This window comes from Ictalurus furcatus, chromosome 5 (genome assembly GCF_023375685.1).
Source record: "Ictalurus furcatus strain D&B chromosome 5, Billie_1.0, whole genome shotgun sequence".
In the NCBI taxonomy this organism is placed as follows: domain Eukaryota; kingdom Metazoa; phylum Chordata; class Actinopteri; order Siluriformes; family Ictaluridae; genus Ictalurus; species Ictalurus furcatus.
In genome coordinates, this window is record NC_071259.1 from 9,689,968 (window position 1) to 9,712,180 (window position 22,213).

The following is a 22,213-nucleotide window of genomic DNA, read 5'->3' on the forward strand; positions in this document are numbered from 1 at the left end:
AACAACTTTGCCTCTAGGACCACTGCTGTCAATCAAATCGTTCGTTAAATATTTGAGATTATTTCAGAAACCTAGTTTTGCGAAGTAGTCCTAGGTTTTTTGCTCAACTGTAATAATGCTATAGCAGGATAATTCATTGGACTACTTATATCAATAATTATCAAAAAGAAATTTTGATTTACTCTTGTAAGGGCACATCAAAAAGTTTGAAGTGGGCATGGCCACTTTTACTTAAATGGCTATAACTCTTGAACAGAATGAGATATTTTCACCAAACTTGGGATAATTACATATGGACTCAATTTGAGGTTAGATGTAAAAAAAACATTACTGAGTGTGACCAGTTGGTGGTGCTATAGCAGAACAAAACATAAATAAATGTGGAACCATTGGTCCAATAGACTTGATAAATAAATCTTGCAAGAATTGTCCTTGTCCAAGTTCCAATCAGCATATACGAGGACAATTGTGAATCTTGAAAAAATGGCCACCATTGGTCGAGCAATGTTCAGCAGCTATTAGACAAGTTTAATGAAGGCTGACATTTCTTAAAATTATATTGTTTATTTATTTATTTTTATTTAGGTGCTTATAGGATTGCACAATATTAAGTAATATCTTTTATTGTCTTTAAGGGCCCTAAATGGCTTGAACCCCGATAATTGCTGCTTGCATATTTGAATATTTGCTTGTTTTTGGCTCATGCATTCTAGTATTAAATTATATATTTACATTTAAAGCATAAACTATATTTAGGTAATTTCACAAATATTAAAGGCATTTATTATGTTTTTGAATTGTATCTTACAAATATGGTAATATTACAGAAATTAACATAAAAATACATTTACTCAATGGCAGTATGTCTATTAATGTTGCCATATTTTTTAATGTAAGTATTTTTGCATTTTAAAGTAAGTATTTATTGAATCATAGTTGGAATTTTACACATTAAACAAATTGGGACATTTGAAATGTCCATCAATAGATCAAAACTGTCACAGCTATGGAGAGTTGGAGACGGATGCACATGCAGATTTAAAAAAAGTTTTAATGAAGATGAGGACAAAATATAAAAAGACAATACATATGAGGCAAGAAAGCATAACCTGACAACAGAGGAAAAACAAAGCAAGGCCAAGTGCACTGCAAACAGTGATTATATACACAAAGGTGCTCGTTAGCAGGAATAGGAACAGGTACAATTGGTCATGTGATTGTGATGTAGAGGTGCAGTGGCTGCAGAGCTCCCTCCAGCAATACATGACAAAAACAAGCGTGATATAATTTCACTTTCATTTCACATATAAGATACCTAAAATTATTTTATATATTTAATTTTATTTGACATATTTTATTGTATTATTATGTATTATTATATAAGTCCCCATTTTTAGGAGTGCACCTTTATTCATTTTAAATCAACCCTATATGTACAGATAATTTTCAATAAAAAAAAAGTAGAAAGAGGCATAGTATAAACCATCAAACCAGCAAACAGAGCAGACAGATAGATATATGATATTACAGCCTATCCTTGGAACACTGGGAACAAGGCAGAGAACAATTCATCCTGATAGAAGGAAACTGGTGAACCAAAAACAAATTTAGACAAATAAAGGAAGAACATTTGAAATTTCACACAGACCCAAACAAGGTGTGTTTCTTAGCACTAAGAGGTTTAAGCCCGGATAAATACTTTTAAAAAATCAGCTTTTCTTATGAATTTTATTCAAGCTGTTCAAGATACACAAGATAAATATAGAAGAAACACACATAACATATACATGCACAGAGGTGAGTTAGGGAAATGCTAACTAGGCTTTCAGTTGGCTAGTAATCTAGTTGCCAGCTCAAATATTTTGCAAGCTTATTAATAAGAAGACCAGTACTGTCCACAGGCTATTAGTGCTCTGGCTTAACCAGTAGGCCACCTAGGAAAAGTATGATAACAAAAATGATAGCAAATAGTCAACATCAAGCAAAGTCCTTTTAGTAAAGTCTGTCAATCTTTGCAATGCTGTTATTTACAGTGATTCAAGACCTCTTTAATGGGGAGAAACCAAAGACTGTATATGAGTGGACAACCATTCACACCACTCACTCCCATTGTGAGTTTTTGAAGCCATTTACGGGTTGAAATAGTAGTAACCATCTTGAAAAAAGTGTAGCCAGAGTCTGCGCAGTAGAGATGTTGGAGCCAGAGCATGAGCAGTAAATACGTCCAGGTGGACATTGAGTCTGCCTCTCACCCACCCACAAATTACAGGATGTGGGTGTGCATGCTGTAACCTGAATTGCAACATAAGCTGGTTACTAACTATTTATAGTAAACCACATTATCAGGGTCAGCTGAACTTGTGAAAACAACAGAACACTATTCCAGAAAATAATTTGATTGTGTTGTGTAATTTAAAATGAAAGATTTTAAGGGCCTCAGATATATTTTGGCTTCACTTTTGAATCTCTGTTGACGACCATCCATATATACAGTCACTGGGAGAAAGCCATATATCAGAAATGGACTGGCAAGATGCCATTTCAAAGATGAATTTGACATGAGTGTAAAAAAAAATAAAATAAATCCGATATGGGCCATTCCATTTGAAGACAAAAAAATATATTTTTATATTTGTATATTTGAAGACAAAAACAGATACAAATATTTTGAGCACTACACAGATTCAGATAATGCCAATGTGTTACACCCATATACACTCACCACTCACTTTAATAGGAACAACAGTTCACCTGCTCATTTATGCAGCCAATCATGTGGCAGCAGCACTATGCATAAATTCATAAAACCATGCAGATACAGGTCAAGAGTTTCAGTTAATGTTCACATCAAACATCAGAATGGGGAACAAATGTAATCTCTGTGACTTTAACCGTGGCATGGATGTTGGTGGACTGGTTTCAGTATTCCAGAAACTGCTGCTGAATATGCAGGTGTACAGGTGTTCCTACTGTGAGTGTATATATACAATATATTTGATATATTTACATATTCATTTTCTTTTACATGATTCAATGTGTCTGTGTATAGAACAATATATTCAACAGTCGGGGGGCATAGTGGTTAGCACATTTGCCTCTCACCTCTGGTGTTGGGGGTTTCAATTCCCGCCTCCACCCTATGCATGTGGAGTTTGCATGTTATCCCTGTGTTCGGGTACTCTGGTTTTCTCCCCCAGTCCAAAGGCATGTTTTGTAGGCTGATTGGCATTTCCAAATTGTCCATAGTGTGTGAACGGGTGTGTGAGTGTATATGTGTGATTGTGCCCTGCAATGTGTTGACACCCCATCCATGGTGTCCCTTGCCTTGGTCCCCAAGTTCCCTGGGATAGGCTCCAGGCTCCCCACAACCCTGTGTAGGATAAGTGGTAAAGAAAATGGATGGATGGATGGTCATTCAACAGTCTGCATAATATGGTAGGCTATTTGTCATAAAATAAACATTTAAACTTGATCAGGCCTCTGCCTCTGAAAAAGTAACTTCCTCTTTATGTTGAATCAGGAGATGCTATGGGGGTTTCAAAAGACATGCTTCTCCTAAGCACTTTTTCATGAACCAATATGTTAACATAATAGTGTACTACTTCCTACTTTCAGCAGCAAGCAGGAACTGGAAAATTCTTTAAGGTGCACTTTGGCTTTCCAGTAAGTTATGATGCTGATGGCCAGAGAGTTGCGGGCTACAATAATAATTAATGTTGCATTAGCTAATACTTGAAACATATGGTTAATATGGTGCACAACAGCAAACTGTGCTGCATTCAGGTAATTTTTCCTAACTGATTCATTCCACGTTAAAAAAATATCAAAAAACAAGTTTCTAATACACATACAGGGCTACAAAGCGCTACGTGACTCTGAAAAAATAAGAAGTTTACAGCAGAATAAGAAAAGCCATGTTTAATGGTTATATTCTAATGCAATGCCCGGGTTTTGTTACATTATACGCTGCTAAGAGTCAGAATGGATTATAGATCATGGAACAAACACTGTAATTGAGTTTCAGTTATTATACATTTATGATTGTTTTAATTGATTGAAAATGGAAACCTAAGGCACATATTATTTTTTCTGTGTGTGTTTTTGGTTACGTTATTTATTCATCCATCCATCCATCCATTTTCTGTTCCGCTTATAGTTAATAGGTCGCAGCCAAACCTGGAGCCTATCCCAGGGGCAAGATGGGGGACACCCTGGACGGGGTTTATTTATTCACATTTTATTTATTTATTTATTTGTTTGTTTGCTTTTTCTGTCGAGCATAATGGATAGAGCAAATAAGTCTTTTGGTGAATCCAGAGGTTCATCTTACATTTCGTTAGCACTGATTTGATCAATAATTTCAATCACTTCAAAACCCTGGTTATCAATACCATTTCTGGGACTATGATGATGACATTGGCCATTATAGAAGCAGTGAGCACAGTGTGCAGTTGGAATTGGGTCCACTCTGTCAAAATTGGAGAAGTCCACACAATATTTCCCTTCTTTACTGCGAGAGATGATAGGGAGGAACTTGTAACCCCACTTAATCTCCTGAGGGATGTAGGATGTCCTGACTTGGCAGGAGGAGCTGGTGGACTCATCAATGCCATCCAGAAACACTATCAGCTCAAACTCCTGTTGAAGCATTGTGTCTGAAGCAAATTTAAAAAATGGACTTGTCTTGTCAATTACATGATACAAGGTCAATGGACAAATGAAGAAGAGGTTGTCTTTTCCAGCATCAACACTAAAATCAATATTGACTTGGTCCATAATGATGGTCTCACCTTCTGGAGTTATTGTTGTCCTAAGCAGCTTGCCATATAGCTGGCTTCCAATCATTAAGGTTTTACGCAAGTTGGCCACCCTTATCTGCAAACACAGAGCTGCATTTTTGGGACAAATTACTGCCATTTTACTGAAGGTAATGGTCTTGGCTCTTTTCTTGGGTAAAGCGATTTTGGCCATAACCAATCCACACCAGAAGCAGTTAATAAATAAACCAATGATGGACTGGATAATAATTATGGCGACAGCACCAGGGCAGTATGGACTGAGCACTCGCTGACCATAACCAATAGTCGTCTGTGTTTCCAGTGAGTAAAGGAAGGCAGATGTGAGGCCAAAAACATTATATATACATGGTTTGTGGTCTGAAGGTGGATTTTGCCACCAAAGATCACCATTATCATGAGCAATCCAATACCAAATAAGTCCAAAAATGAACCAGCTAAGAGTGAAAGAGGCCACAAATAATAAAATAATGTAACGCCAGCGGATCTCCACAAAGGTGGTCCAGAGGTCCTGCACATACGCAAAACGATTGCTGTACCCCACGTTCCCATATTCAATGTTGCAGTGTCCGTCTTTGCGTACCAGACGGTTTTTGTAGATGTGCCACTTTGCTAGGTAGTCTCTGAACAACTGTTGCAAGGAGCGTGTCATTTTCCAAGTACAGAATCTAGACAAAAGGATAAAGTAAAGTTTTCTCAACTTAAAAGTTGCATTTTTGACTTTCATCAGAATAAGTTTTTTTTTTTTATATCAAGCAAGGATCTGCATGTAGTATTATTAAATATGGAATTAAATATATTGAGCATATTCAGAATAGAGCTATGTCTGCATGAAGACTTAATATCGTAATTGGTATAACACAAATTGGTATTTAAAGATTCCAATTCGACATCACTGAGACACATTGTTTAAAAGCAATTTGTCATTTGCATTTAATACAAAAATAAGATACACACATAATATTCTACATGTTAAACACTTTAAAACAGGAAATGTGTAATCACTTTGATTACTCATTTCAATTAAACTGTTCAGTGTTTGATATTATATTGGTGCTGAAATGATTACTGATTAAGTCAGAGTTCTGTTCTATTGGCTAAATATTCCATATTTTAATTAGGTCATTTAAACATTTTAAAACTTCTTCTGCTGTCATCTGTATCGAGTGTGTAAGCACTCGATATCAAGCCAATATCAAATTACAAATTGAATTGGTTGGGCTTGCTATGGCATGTAGCAAACAAACAGCGTGACTAAAGCCTGACATTCACTGTTTAAGGAAAGCACACTTAGTTAGCGATGTTTTAGACATCTTTAGACTGACTGCCTGCCAACTCTGAATTTTTACTCAATGCGATCTTATCAGAAAGCCTAGGTGAGATTGATTATAAAGCAAATGAGAACATTTCCACTTCATTTTGGCAGAAAAACCTAATTTTGTTTGATTTTGTTTGCCTAGTTCAGTTACACTGACAATCGATGTGTTTTCCAAGGCCTCCATACATATTTACTGTACAGCCAGGTCCATAAGTATTTGGACAGTGATACTCTTTTCCTAATTTTGCCTCTGTACACCACCACAATGAATTTGAAATGAAGTAATCAAGATGTGATTCAAGTGTAGACTTTCAGCTTTAATTCAAGGGGTGTAACAAAAATATTGCAGTTTAGTAATTGCACCCATTTATTTTACAGTGTCCCTCCATTTTCATAGGCTCAAAATTAATTGGACAATTGACTGATAAGCAGTTTCATGGCCAGGTGTGGCCTGTTTCCTCATTATTTCACGACAAATTAAGGAGATAAATAAGAAGGAATGCACTGGCGAGATCAGCTACACAAAAAGGCCTGAAAGACCATGTAAGACAACTAAAGTGGATGATTACAGAATGATTTCCTTGTTGAACATAATCCCCTTCACAAAATCTAGTCAAGAACACTCTGCAAGAGGTAGGTGTATCACTGTCAAAGTCTACAATCAAGAGGCACCTTCATGAATGTAAATATAGACGGTTTACCTCAAGATGCAAACCACTGGTAACACTCAAGAAAAGAAAGGCCAGATTAGACTAAAACAACCTCTAAAAAAGCCTGACCAGTTCTGGTGCAAGATTAACTTCTACCAGAATGGTGGGAAGAGAAGAGTATGGAGAAGGAAAGGAAGGGCTCATAATTTCAAGGGAGGAAATTCAGCATTAGATGATGTCCATGGGGTCCAGATTTCAGGCAGTCATTGACTGCAAATGATATGCATCCACGTATTAAAAATAATCCAAATATTTATGATTATGTTAGTTTGTCCAATTACTTTTTAGCCTGTGAAAATGATTCCTAAATGGTTAATGCAATATTTTTGTTAAACCATTTGAATTAAAGCTGAAACTCTACACTTCAATCACTTCTTGATTGCTTCATTTCAAATCCATTGTGGTGGTGTACAGAGGCAAAATTAGGCAAAAAGTATTTGTCACTGTCTAAATACTTATGGACCTCAAAAAAACAAAAACAAATATTATATATATATATATATATATATATATATATATATATATATATATATATTTAAAACATTTAAAAAAGTTCTAAAATATTTTTTGAGATGCACCTGTGTGTATGTATGTGTATGTACGTATGTATATATATGTGTGTATATATATATATATATATATATATATATATATATATATACACACACACACACACATACATACATACACATACATACACACAGGTGTATCTCAAAAAAATATTTTATAGTAATTTAATTCAAAAAGTGGAACTTCATATATTCTAGATTCATTACACATAAAGTGAAATATTTCAAGCCTTTTTTGTTTAAATCTTGATGACTACGACTTACACCTCATGCAAGTCATAAATCCAGTACATCAGAATATTAGAATAAAGAGTTTATAATACAGAAATGTCGATCTGAGAAGAGCTCTAATCAGCTAATTAACTCAAAACACATGTAACAGTTTCCTGAGCCTTTAAACTCTGTCTGGTTCAGTACACACAACCACAGTCAAGGGGAAGATGAAAGTAAATTTATCCCATTTATACACTGACACACCATATGAAATAAATGTGTCCCCATTCAATAAAATTGAATATCATACTGACAGAGATTGATTGCACTTCATACATCTGGCTTCAAACCCAGTGTATTCAGAATACAAAGTCATAAGTGATAATAAATGTTTTATTTCAATTCATGTAGGTGTCTAGTATTACTCAATAGGAATATGAGAGTAAACTGAACTGCTTAAAGCACAATGAGCAGTTCTGAAATGATGTGGGGACTAACAGAGATGCAGAAAAAGTTTTTTAAATGATCCTTTCACTGTCTGTGCTGCTCATAGTTGCTTTAAGGTGTTCAGTTTAATCTACATGACATACTCTTCTTGACTTTCCTAAACACTGTAATGCTCTCTTTCTTTTTTTTTTGTTTATTTTTACAAATCACATATGAACTGAGCCACTATTTATAACACAAATTAAAATGTACTCAACCTTGAAAAAAGTCACTCAATTGCTAATCCAGACACTCATTTAAATCACTGTATTCACTGTTACTAGTAAGAAAACCAGAGCAGATTAACAATAGAAAATTAAGGCAAATATGTTTATTTGCAATAATTAAATAGATTATTTAGAAGTTGGAAGACAATAAAGCAGTTAAAAATTTATTTGATTAAAATTAATTAATTAAGCGCTGTAGGAATTGATTGTTGAACTCACCTGCTATAGTTCTTCTACAAAAAAGTGCTCTTTCCTGTCTCTCACTCTTTATAATAAAACCAGCAAACACTTAAAACTTATGCATAAGGGAAATGTGTAAATTAATAGTGGCAATATTATATCTCTTGGGCTCCCTCTTTAAGTGTGTCTTGGCTTAGTATGGATCCTACCACTTAAGAAGGATATACTGACTGTGTTTAATGTTTACCTGTACAAAAAAAAAATAAAAAATCCAGTGCTTTTTTTAACTGCTGGGTTGGGCATATTTTTGCACTATGATACCACAACACACAGTGAAATGATAGTGTTACAGGGTTACCTAGAGGGCAATAAAACAAAAACAGCATTTCATTCCAATGTACTGTATATCAGCTATATAGAGGAATGATAATAAAAACCCACTTGAATTGACGAGCAGAACAGAAAGTGTCAGAAGATTACTACAAAAATGTTAATTACAACTAGCTTATTACAATAATAAGGACAATGCTGGTTTGTTATAAAACTTACAAAGTATGTGTGAGAATTATGTGGTAATTAAATCATTCATTTATTTACATGAAAATAAATAAACACATTTAATAGCAAATTTGTTGATGGTGATCAGTTTCTATACATAAATCTCAATGTGCCAAAAAGACAGTTGTTATCTAAAATTCCCTAGGCAGTCTATGTTCTGTTTATATTCTTGGGACATGCTACATATTAAGCTACACTCTAAATTCTCTCTACAGAATCTAAATAATTCTGTCTAAAATCTTTTCACCAAATAGCTCTGTAAATGTACAGGTCCTCTGGTGATTCTAAGGTAACATTTATAGCCTTAATAAATTCACTTTGATGTATGTGGTCAAAATTGTTTTTTGGAAAGTTAATTGAAGCATGATCATATTTGCAGTTATCTATAAATGCAGCTGTTACAGACTCACGATTCTGTTGTATATTTTCTTAATAAAGAATGTGATGCAAATGCATTAATTTAATTTGTTAAATTTTAATGTTCACATAAAAAAACTGGAACACTATTAACCATAAATTGATAACTTTACAAATAAATAGATAAAGACACTTAAATTAATACATGTAATCTTCCATGCTCCAGTTGCCATGGATTGTTATGTATTTTAGTAGTTAAGTTAAGTAATACAAAATGTGTTAAGGGTTTTACCAAGTTAATGCTCTGCTGTTTTACTGCATGGAAAGCCATGCTTTACCTGGAATAGCTGTAGGGGTTGCAAAATTCCATGTTCCAGTGAATGCCCAGAATGAGATGCAAAAAGCACTTTCTTTTATTGTGCCTAATTATGTCACAAGAAGAGTGCAGATCAAGAAATTTAATTTAGAAGATTTAAAACAAAACAGATCTTATAGATTCAGTTCCTAGCACTAGCATGAATTTAGTAAAAAGGCATTTCTGATAAACTTTGGAATTATAGTCCATTATAGTATAGAAAATGAAGGTTCCAGAACATTCAAATAGCATTTCTTAAGCAACAGAAGTAAAGGCTCCAGCTGCTTAAATGTTAACTAGTGTATATAACTTGAACCTCACATTCCCACTCTCTTAATAAAGCCCTCAAGGCCTATTTAGCACCTGTACGTGTTAACAGACCCATAAACACATTTCCATGACTACAATGAATGTTTTTTTTCTTGGAACAGCCACCTGAAAATTTTCATTGAAACAATTTATTGTTTATAAGTTATAAATCAATAGTGATAGTAAATAGAATAAGTAAACAAATAACATAATTCTGGAAAAATAACTTTTTAGAAGGTACCACATAAAATGTTTCCACACCCAATTCATCATAATCCCCAACAACAGTGACACTGGTTTGGTATTTAATCCTTATGTTCTGTTGGGGTCAAAATGACTGATATCCAAATTAGTTTAAATGTACAGTGCCCTCCACTAATATTGGCACTCTTGGTAAATATGAGCAAAGGAGGCTATGAAAATTTGTCTTTATTGTTTAACCTTTGTTTAACCTTAAAAAAAATTCACAAAAATCCTCTGCACTCATGGACATCAAACAATTGCAAACAGAACACAGGTTTATCAAAAAACATATCTTTGTTAAATATAGGTATGTAACAATTATTGGCACCCTTTTAGTCAATACTTTCTACCTCCCTTTGCCTAGATAACAGCTCTTCTCCTGTAATACCTGATGAGGTTGGAGAATACATGGCAAGTGACCACTATAGGTTTCAAGTCAGGGGACTGGGATGGCCATGGCAGAACCTTGATTTTGTGGTCAGTAAACCATTTTTGTGTTGACTTTGATGTATGTTTTGGATCATTGTCCTGCTGAAAGATCCAACCACAGCCTATTTTAAGCTTTCTGGTAGAGGCAGTCAGGTTTTCATTTAATATCTGCTGAGATTTGATAGAGTCCATGATGCCATGTATGCTCACAAAATGTCCAGGTCCTCTGGCAGGAAAACAGCCCAAAAACATTAAAGAGCCACCACCATATTTAACCCTGGACATGAGATACTTTTCCATATGGCTACCTCTTTGTGTGTGCCAAAATCACCTCTGGTGTTTATTGCCAAAAAGCTCAATTTTGTTTTCATCTGACCTTAGAAACCGATCCCATTTGAAGTTCCAGTAGTGTCTGGCAAACTGAAGATGCTTGAGTCTGTTTTTGGATGAGAGTAGAGACTTTTTTCTTGAAACCCTTCCAAACAACTTGTGGTGATGGAGGTGACATCGGATTGTAGTTTTAGAGACTTTCTGACCCGAAGACACAAGTAACTTTGGCAATTCTCTGGGTGTGATCCTTGCACAGTGCTTCACAGTGCGTTGAGACCATATAGACACACGTCCTCTTCCAGGTTGATTCATAAAATTTCCAGTTCACTGGACCTTCTTAATTATTGCCCTGATGGTGGAAATGGGCATTTTTAATGCTTGTGCTATTTTCTTATAGCCACTTCCCATTTTGTGAAGCTCAAGAACCTTTTGCTGCACATCACAACTGTATTCCTTAGTCTTACTCGTTGTTATGACTGACTAAGGGAATTTGGCCTATGTTACCTCATATTTATACCACTGTGAAACAGAAAGTCATGGTTGAACAATTTTCTGTTCCTAGTCACCCAGGTGTACTAAAATGTTTTTAAATATCAATGGTAATATACTTCAAATATTTTTTTCTCATATGAATTCATAGGGGAGCCAATATTTGTTGCACACCTATATTTAACAAAGATTTTTTTTGATAAACCTGTGTTTTGTTTGCAGTTGTTTGATATCCACGAGAGCAGAGTATTTTTGTGAAATTTTTAAACAAAATATCAAAAGGTTAAACAATAAATATAATTCACAACCTTCTTTGCTCATATTTACCAAGGGTGCCAATATTAGTGGAGGGCACTGTACCAAAATGATGTTCCTAAACATGAAATTAAATGAACTTTAGGATACATTAGATAACATGATTTAAAATTCATGTATATTACATAAATAATTAGCTCATTTTGATCTTAACTAACTAATATATGAACACTGGATAATCACCAGGAGTGGTGTTTGAACACCTGGATACCTTATTGACCTGTAGATACTAAGTTTCATGGTGACCATACTATAAAAAGCCTACAGCAGTAATGGCAGACATTCCATCAGGAATCATTTAGCAGAATTTGGCTTAGGTTCTGAATGATGGAAGACCCTAGTGGTTATCTAGTGTTCATAGAACAGCATCCATAACCTTACGTTTTTGTGGTGTTTCAACTAATGAGGAGCTGATTTGAAGCGTGCTTTGATTATGGTTACTGCTCTCTATGTAAAATTTTTATAAGATCTTGAGCAAAAGGTATATAGTGATACTCAGGTAGCTGCAGTGCAGACCTCCTAGATTGGCATGATTCTCAGTAGAATGGCCTGTACTGTGTTTCTAGGCCACTGTTATGAACAGTCATCCTGTAGTCCCACATTCCACATAGACAAACACAGTGCTTAATGAATAGTTGGTTCCATGACCAGTTAGGCAAGGGGCCAATCACATTGTCTGTGATGACGACTCTGCCTAGGGAAAGATTCCCAGGGTGTTGCAACCTCTAGTGAGAGCAGTGGTGGAAACTAGAGTTACATTAACCAATTTGGGACCTCAAGTAAACCACTGAGGTTGGGTTGTCGACTGCTGTGTAACATGGGCAAAGTCAATGAATAATGTAGGCACACATACAATCTGCTGCAGTTGTGGGCCATACAGCTCCACTATGGAGAACGATACCCAATATTAACCAGAAAGGGTATGCCTAGGTGATAACCGGCCTGCTTCTTGGTGGAAGCCCATCAGAGTTCTTCATTTAAGTATGGTTATACTCTTCTGCCTCTGGTACTCAGAGGTGGCAGGGCCATTTGTCTACATCCCAGCAAACTGTAAGATATTTAATTGAAATTGTCATCCTTGAAAAGACATCCATGAACGAAACTATGTTCCAGAGCGATGAGTGCACAGAGATGCAAGAATACGGATGTTACCCAGTCTAACAGATTAAAAGGCTTAGATGTGGACTATTGTCCTTCAGGAAGCATGTGGAGTAAAATCCCTTGTTCCAACCTTGGGTTCTATTTTTCTGCTTGTACCTCTAACTTTCTTGGGACAGATTTTTTCTCATTGGGTTGGAATTTTTCCCCTGCCCTAAGCCCCAATCCCTGGAGCCCAGTTGTCTGAATCCTTGGATGATGCAAACGCTGCTCAGTAAAGTAATTTTTTTTGGACCATAAACATCCCATTGCCAGCTCTTGCCCTTCATGAATGGCTTCACTGGGTCGAGGATGTCCAGTGGAGGTCCACCCAAGTGTCACACCAAGGTTAAGTCAGTGGTGTTCAGATGACTGTCAGGTGTCAGAGAGTGTGACACTTACCTGTATTGAGTCTCATACAAAGCCAATGAAAATAATGTGGGTGTCTAGCCGATAAGCCAAGTTGTGGCCACTCAAGTGTGCCATCTGGCCAATTCATTGGGTTACAAAGACTTTTGATTGATGACTGTGCTCCTCCTTACAGGACTCCTTTTGGCCATAGGGCAAAGAGAGCTCCAGACACAGCGGGTTTTCAGGTGTGTGATTTAATGCTACAGCGGCTACTGAGGAGAGCCTTTTTCTCAGCTCAATGTTACTACATGATTAGTGCAGAGAACATCTGCCCTGAAGATGGTCAGTGCAAAGACAGCTGATTCCTTGCTAGTGGCTATCCCTGGCCTGCAGAGAGGCAAGACATCATCTGCCTGAGCCCAAAGCTATAGTGTAGCTGGTGATAACACCGCTGAAGCTGTTTATATAGTGAAAATCAGCTTATTTAGTAGTTAACCATGGCTTGTGCATATCTCACTTAATTTGTGAAAAAAAGTGACAGAATTCCAAAGATAAAGGATCATAACGATGCTTTATTTGTCAATTTCTGATAAAATGTAGCAGGATAAGCTTAAAAAATAATATATGTTGTATTCTATGAATCCAGACATACCTTACAGACTATGTCTTTAAACTATACCATTCAGCAAAAATAAAATATCCAGACAAAATAAATTCCAGAACTAAATTACACTGCAAAAGATTCACAAATATTATACACATAGAAAAGAAAATTACTGAATATTTGAAACACCTGTTTTTTAGGTTATGATACTGTGATACTTATGGTTATAATGGTGACACTGAGCTGTTCTTGCTGACTGTAGTAGTTAATGTATTGATGTCTGAATCTCGTCCTTCTTTGGATGCCCAAGGGTTTTTTCCACAGAAAAGACAAGGCAAAGCATAGTCCCTGAACTGCAAGAGAAGGACAAGAGGGAAAGAAATAGTTTAAATATTAATAACCAGTGCCTATTACTCTGTATTTTGTTGAGTTCATACACTGCATATTTTCAAAGTGAATTATGATCAAAGATGTACATACATGACATTAAATTACCCCCTTTTCATTACACTTACATGTAAGCAAGATAATCCGAAGGTAATAATATGCTGTAAGTCATTATTTACTTGGTAGAAATTAGTACATCATAAATTTATCTTTCTGTAAGATACTAGGTATGTTGCAAATATTTAAGAGCAAAGATCACATTTAGGCAAATCATTTATACATCATGTGGTAAATCTGGTGTTCAAAATATATAAATTGCCAGTATTCTGCATATCAGTTTGAAGATGAACGTGAAATTGTTGCATGTTTTCAAGAGATTACTGCAATTCCACAACTGACAGACTTATTTTCCTCATTCATAATTAAGAGTCTAAATCCTGTATGTACCTTTTCATCTGCACTCTAAAAAGTAATTCAGAGGATCTATTACCACAACTTAATTAAATGTGTGGTTGCAAGATAAAAATGAAAATTTATTGATTTAATTAAATATTTTAAGTTGCAAACATTATTTTGGTGAGTTGTGTTGACATAATAATGTTGATAATTACATCAACTTAATATTGTGTGTTATTTAAACTGAAATTTCTGCATTATTGTTTTAAAACAAAATTAAAGTTGTAGTAACTTAATGAAATTGGCTTGATAACTTAATTTTTCTCCACCTTCAGTTCAGGAAGTCCCCTCCCTTACTCTATACATGAGTCAACTATTGTTCATATCCCACTTGAGAATATGTTCAAATTCATTGCTTTAGTAGAATTTATTTGTAAATGAAATGATACTCACCTTGAAATGTCATTTGTATAATATTTATTCAGTCTACATGTCCTCTAACACAGTCTTAACTGTCTAAATTTGTCCAGGCATGTTAAATGGTTACATTTAGGCTACACCTGCTAATACAGATGATGGACTATGTTGTACTACTACATGTAACTAATGCTAGTCATATTTAGCAGTGTAATTTGAATTTCTACTCTTTAGTTTACCATAGCAGTGGATTAGAATGATAGTTTCATTTGACAAATCTGCTCATCTAGAGAGGGCTTTTCATTTGTACTACAGGAAGGGAATGCATGATTAAATTTCTGCTTATTCATGTACCTATCAACTACATTGTGTAGTCTAATTTCATGTACTGACACATTAAAAAAAAAAAAAATTAAATCTTTTGTCATTCACATAGATAGCCTTCTAGCTCCATTGTAGTCAATTTGCTCTTTGACCAATATTAGCAGCCTTTGGACTGTGGATAGTTCTATGAGAGGGATAAAAGTATTATACGCAGAGTGTTTCTTTTTTGTCTATATTACTCATTTCATTCAGTGCTTTTATGTCTATAAAACCTGCCGAGATGTTAGGTATGATATTTGTATTGTAAATGACACTGGATTTTAGTTACTATTGTTATACAACTTAAAGTTAGTAATTTTTCCTGGTCTAAAAGGCTGCATTCTACTGGAGAAAATCTCATCGGAGCAACTTAATTTTTAAAGTGATTGAAAACTTTAAAAAATATGGTAATTAAGTACATAACACTTAAATTCCTTTTAAATAATGTGAAAAAACTTAATTTTTATGAGTAATCAACTTAAAAACTTGTGTTTATTACAATAAAATATGTGTTTATACAAATGATTAATTAAGTGTTCATTGAAAATACATTTGATTGTAGAGGAAAAGGTAATTTCTCTAACTCAATATAGTTTGTTGGTTGAACTTAATTTCATTAGAAGTTGTCATAACTCAAAGAGATTGATGCAAACTGTTGCATTGATTTTTTTTGTTGAGCCTAAACATTTGTTTTTAGAGTGTGTGATTAGGTTCATTTGTGATTTTGCGAAAGAAAAGCCTTCAAAACCAACTACAGTACAACCATACACATAATCAGCGCCATTTTGTGCTATAAGTGGTTGCTTAGGGCACCCGGACCACAAGAGGTCCCCATCCTTTTTAAAGTAGAGATGCAAAAAAGGACACTACTGTTATTTGTTGAAAAGGTTTATGTATCAGGCAGTCATAGGGCGCCTCCTAGTGGTGTGAAAAGAATAGTAACTGCAATTTAAATTACAAAATAAGATAACTAATGGCAGAAGATCATAAAGAATCGGTGATGCAGATGCATCCAAAACACTGGTAAAAAATTAACATTAATTAATTGAATTTAGTCAGTTTGGTTGCTATCATGCTTCTGCTTATTGTAATTAAAATGAAAAATTAAGAACAGCCTTCTCCGAAGGCTCATTGATGTGCATGGGGCGCAAAGACTAGCCTACTGTAAGACTGTAGCACAAATTGCTGAAAAGGTTAATGCTGGCTATAATAGAATGGTGTCAGAACACACAGTGCATTGCAGTTATGCGGCTGCATAGCCACAGACCATATGCTGACCCTTGTCCACCATCAAAAGCACCTAAAATGGGCACATGAGCATTAGAACTAGACCATGGAGCAATAGAAGGAGGTAGCTTGGTCTGATGAATTACATTTCCTTTTACATCATAATCCAATATTAACCCGATTAAGACAATACTCTGATTAAGAAACTACCATGTAATCAGCAATTTTTAATTACCTTAATCCGATTAAGGTCATACTTGAAGTAAGCACAAATCAAATTAAGTCGTGTGGAGTACTCCTGTTTTAGTCGCATTATCGACATGTATTACAGACATGTAAACACCTTAATCCCATTATTAACGTCGTGTGAGAGTTTTCACCGCATTTTGCGACATGATCACACACGGCAGTGCTCAACCATTTTACGGCAAACAAGAGAGCATGGCTGCGTCCAAAACCGCATACTTGCCTACTATATAGTAGGTGAAATACATGTATATAGTAGGCGAAATACATGTATCTCGGCTACTATATAGTAGGTAAGGACGCGGTTTGGGATGCAGCCCATGTCTTCAAGCAGTCGTCTATCTGCAGGTACAGCATGACAAATAATTAACCACACTTGAAGCGTTCGTAAAAATTTTACATAAAAACACCCAAAATTGTATACTGTACCATAACGAAGATGAACTGTATGTTGATACGTGAAATTCTGGAGGGAACGTCGGACGGCGTGGCGCGGTGACGTAATGACGTGTGCTGTTAATCGTACTATGTTCTATAACATGCAAAACGGGAACACGAAAGGAGTATTCTAAAAGTGACTCATGTAAACACCTTAACCACAATATTGTCTTACTCAGAATAAGGTCAATAATTAGATTATTGCTGTCCATGTAAACGTAGTCACTGTTGCAGACCAAGTGCACCTTTTCATGGCAAGGGTATTCCGAAATGGCTGTGGCCTCTTTCAGCAGGATAATGCGCCCTGCCACACTGCAAAAATTGTTCAGAAATGCTTTGAGGAATATGACAAAGAGTTCAGGGTGCCGTTTTATATCACGTGACGCGCTTAATTGCCTGATCAGTCACCTGATCAAGGCATGATGTTACACAAACTTCAGATGTCGGTCACGCGCAAGGACACGTCCCACAGCGTGAAGCTCACGCAACGTTGAGTTCACATTGAAAGGGAGCACATTATTAGCACATTATTTGATGAGTTACTATGTGAATTTAATTTATATTTGAAAATATACATTTAAAATCTCATGACTGCAATGCACTCAATGCACTAAAAAAATTGGGACAGTCGACAGTTTACCACTGTGTAACATTACACTTATTAAGTGTGTGGGCAGTGGTAGCTCAGTGGTTAAGACATTGGGCTACTGATCAGAACGTCATGAATTCAAATCCTAGCACTGCCAAGCTGCCACTGTTGGGCCCTTGAGCAAGGCCCTTAATCCTCAACTACTCAGATGTATAAATGAGATAAATGTAAGTTGCTCTGGATAAGGATGTCTGCCAAATGCCATAAAATGTAAATGTAAAGTGTTTGGGCACTGAAGATACCAGTTGGTTAAGTTTAGCAAGCAGAATTTTCCCCCATTCATGCATTATGCATTTCTTCAGCTGCGCAACTGTACTCGGCCTTCGTTGCCTTATTTTGCACTTCATAATGCACCACACATTCTCAATTGGAGACAGGTCAGGACTGCAGGCAGGGTATGCTAGCACCCGCACTCTCTGCTTACGCAACCTTGCGCTTGTAATCCGGGCAGAATGTGGTTCAGCGTTATCCTTCTCTGGATGGCAGCACATGTTGCTCCAAAATGTGTGTACATATCTTTCTGCATTAATGGTGCCCTCACAGATGTGCAAGTTACCACTGACACACCCCCATACCATGACAGATGCTGGCTTTTGGACCTGATGCTGATAACAGCTTGGGTAGTCTGCTTTGGCCTGGAGAACACAACAGCTCAAATGAGACTGAGCCCAGAGAAGTCGTTGGTGCTTCTGGACAGTGTTGATGTATAACTTCTGCTTTGCATAGTAAAGCCTTAACTTGCATCTGTGGATGCATTGGCGAATGGTGTTGACTGACAAAGGTTTACCAAAGTATTCCCAAGCCCATGTCAGGATATCCATTACAGACTCATGACGGTTTTTAAGACAGTGACATCTCAGTGATTGGAGATCATGAGGATTCATAAGTAGTTTTCATCCTTGCCCTTTACGCACCAAGATTTGATCAGAGTCCTTGAATCTTTTAATTATATTGTGAACCCTAGAAGGTGAAATGCCCAAAATCCTACCGATTTGTCTTTTGGGAATGTCTTGAAGGACTAGACCTTTTTTGGAGGCTCCTTATATACTATGATTCGACGATTGCCTCATCTGTTTCATATCACCTTCTTATTTCAACTTGTCACATTGCTATTAGTCCTACATTGCCCTGGTCCCAACTTTTTTGGAATATGTTGCAAGCATCAATTTAAAAATAAATTGATCTTTTAAAAAAACAACAACTATGCAGTTAATTAGGTAAAACATAAAATACCTTGTTTTTATATGTTTTTTGTTTAAATACAAGTCAAAGTACATTTACAAATCATTCCTTTTTGTTTTTATTAACATTTTCCATACTGTCCCAACTTTTTCTGAATTGAGGGTGTATATTAGGAAGTGAAAATATCTTGAATATAGGTATATTAAAGTAATATTATTTATTAGATTTTTTTTATTTGATTATTACTTATTTGATCTGTTCGTATTGAATTGTAGAAAATATTGGTCATGAATTTGGAAACTGTTGATGATTTTCTAAACTGTTATTGTTGTTATTGCTGTAAGAAATGTATTATAGAATGTTACTCAGACCAACATCATATGTCAATTTAGTCTATTCTGTTTTCAAATCCTGTTATTGAAATTTCATTTACTGATGCCATGAATTATTAATGCATTCTCATCAGTGTAGTTCTTTTTCAGATGGATTTATTTTATTGTTTGTTAAACTGTTTTCTCTCATCCAAGATAATAAATCATTGCTTCATATAAAATAATATGATTGGTATGGGTAAATTATTGGTTAGAGCCCCCTAAGGTTCAGAAATGGTCCTGTAAACAATTCAAGTAAAACTGAAGCACTGTTAGACTTTTAGTGTCAAACATGTGACAAACATGTCTATATATCTCCAGAAATGGCTCCTGTAAATTCAAATTGCAAGCTGTGATTTAGATTTTTTTACTCACCTGTCTGTTCATGAAAATATAAATGATGGGGTTGAAGACAGTGCTGCTCTTGGCCAGGTATGCGGGTATTGTGCCAATCACTGGGTTGATATAGATGTTTGAATCAATGATCACTGTCAGGGCAAAGGCTGCATATGGCAGCCATGTAAGCAAAAAGGCCATGACCATGATGACCACCATACGGGCCACTTGAACCTCAACCTTGGCCGTGCTTCCACTGTCTGCCACTTGCAACTTAGCCACCTAGGATGGAACAAGAAAAATAGAAGGAAATGGGATAATTTTTCCCCTTCCATTTAACAAATACATTACGATCCAATAAATTACCTTCTTCATTTGGGCTTAATAATCTTATCTTTCAACAGTTACTTACAAAAATCCAACAATCAATTGTAAACCAAACTGTATTATAATGAAATTAGATTATTCTGTATTAATAGAAACTGGAGTCAATGTTTCTGAATGTAGATTTTCACCAATTTACTTTAATAAAAGAAAAATATTAGCCTTTGTATTGCCACTGTTAAATGTGAGAAACTCATTCAAGCAACATAAGCAAAAGTCTTATACTTCTTTGGCTGTTAAGGAATTGTCTTATTTTAAGTTGAAAATTATACCTACCTGCCGTAAGGTATGAAGGAGGTGCATGTAAGAGAAGATAATGGTGGCAAAAGGCAGCGCAAAACAGAGCATGAAGTAGCACAGGATATAGGAGACATTGACTGGGTCTCTGCTGAACCAGTTGGGAGCACAGGAGGTCATCACACCCTCCAGCTGGTAACTGCCCCATCCAAACAGTGGTGGCGTGTTCCATATGAAGGACCAGACCCAGGAAAAGACCACGCCTGCCAGGGCATGTTTGGTTTGGAACATCACTGCACCTAATGGTCTGCATACCACCATGTAGCGGTCAACAGCAATAACTGCGACCGAGCACAAACCAGCTATACCTGGCAGAGGTACAGTATAACAAGATCTAGTGATTATTGTCATGATGTTTGCACTTTGTCAAAAACATTAGCACAGTACTGTATCTCAAATATAGAACTCAGGAAAAACAGAGCTTTAGAGGGGAGACTTACCAAAGAAGGCAACAGCAAATCCTTCCAAAACACATCCTACCCTGCCAAGACTGAAGTAGCCCATGGCATTGGTGACTGCTGTGAGTAGCCCCCCAAACACAGCACAACCAAGATCAGCCACTGCTAGATTAACCAGAGCATAGTTTAGTGGCTGACGCAGTTGTTTGTACTGCACTGTCACAATAATCACCACCATATTCAAGATGATGCCAAAAGTGGAGGACAAAGCCATAATTATTGACAAAATGGTGTAGCCTATTCTTGGCATGATGTGATCATTTACTGAGCCGAGATGCATTGTGTCAGTCTCTGAAAAGTTGAATAGATTAATGGATGCCATTTCTTTCTTTTTGATTCACACCAAAGAAGCTGAAGAAAGATCTGGTTGTTCAGGGTTTCTCAGCCACTTCCATAATAAGCTTACGCTTACGAGGTCATATTGGGATCCATCCTTGGTTTTATGGAGAACTGCTCCACTAAAAATGGCTTTTAAGCATACGTGACATATGCAGAGAAAATCCTTAGATCCGGATTGTCCATGGAATTATTCTACCAGCTTATTCTTTGCGAGATCTATGACTGCACTCTTCTTGATTGCTTTATCATTCTCTGTGGAAAGAAGGAAGAAAAATCAATTACAAAGGGAAAAAAGCTGGTTTGTAGTTATTTTTTTTAGGAGATTTGTATAATCCTTTTGCATTCTATCTACTTAACAAAAAAGCGTGGTAAATGGATAAGACTATACTATGCTACATTTTGTTCTTTCGCTTCTGAAGTTTCACATAGGTTATGAGACATTGCTGATGACATATTTTGCCCACGTCATACTGGATCTTTAATTTTCATTTCATTTTTATATTTTAAAACCACATAAACACTACTTGTGACTAAGATCATTGTTCTTTAGACATTTCCTAGTAATATGTATGCCTATTCTAGGAATATGCCAGACTGGGGAAGATTATATATGAACTACGTCAAAGATGAGAGGATAAAAGAAGAGAAGACAGAATGACAGCTGGGATTTAAATGGAGTTGCTTTGAAAGTATATAGGCCATCAGAAACTAATAGCTTTGGATGATATTTATTTTATGCACAGTAGA

At 35.9% G+C, this 22,213-nt stretch overlaps 2 protein-coding genes across 2 annotated transcripts; both read right to left on the minus strand.

The window, feature by feature from the left end:
* Nucleotides 1-4,132: 4,132 nt before the first annotated feature.
* Nucleotides 4,133-8,962, minus strand: LOC128607653 (ATP-sensitive inward rectifier potassium channel 1-like). Its single transcript, XM_053624728.1, has 2 exons — nucleotides 8,539-8,962; nucleotides 4,133-5,464 (listed from the first exon to the last, which is right to left on the minus strand). Exon 2 carries the CDS (start codon nucleotides 5,446-5,448, stop codon nucleotides 4,327-4,329), a length of 1,122 nt encoding a protein of 373 aa, XP_053480703.1. The 5' UTR covers nucleotides 5,449-5,464; nucleotides 8,539-8,962; the 3' UTR covers nucleotides 4,133-4,326.
* A 5,102-nt stretch (nucleotides 8,963-14,064) lies between these two features.
* On the minus strand, nucleotides 14,065-21,641 carry parapinopsina (parapinopsin a). Its single transcript, XM_053624729.1, has 4 exons — nucleotides 21,110-21,641; nucleotides 20,649-20,977; nucleotides 20,028-20,270; nucleotides 14,065-14,329 (listed from the first exon to the last, which is right to left on the minus strand). The coding sequence occupies exons 1-4, from the start codon at nucleotides 21,447-21,449 to the stop codon at nucleotides 14,201-14,203; spliced, it is 1,041 nt and encodes a 346-aa protein (XP_053480704.1). The 5' UTR covers nucleotides 21,450-21,641; the 3' UTR covers nucleotides 14,065-14,200.
* Between the last annotated feature and the right edge of the window lie 572 nt (nucleotides 21,642-22,213).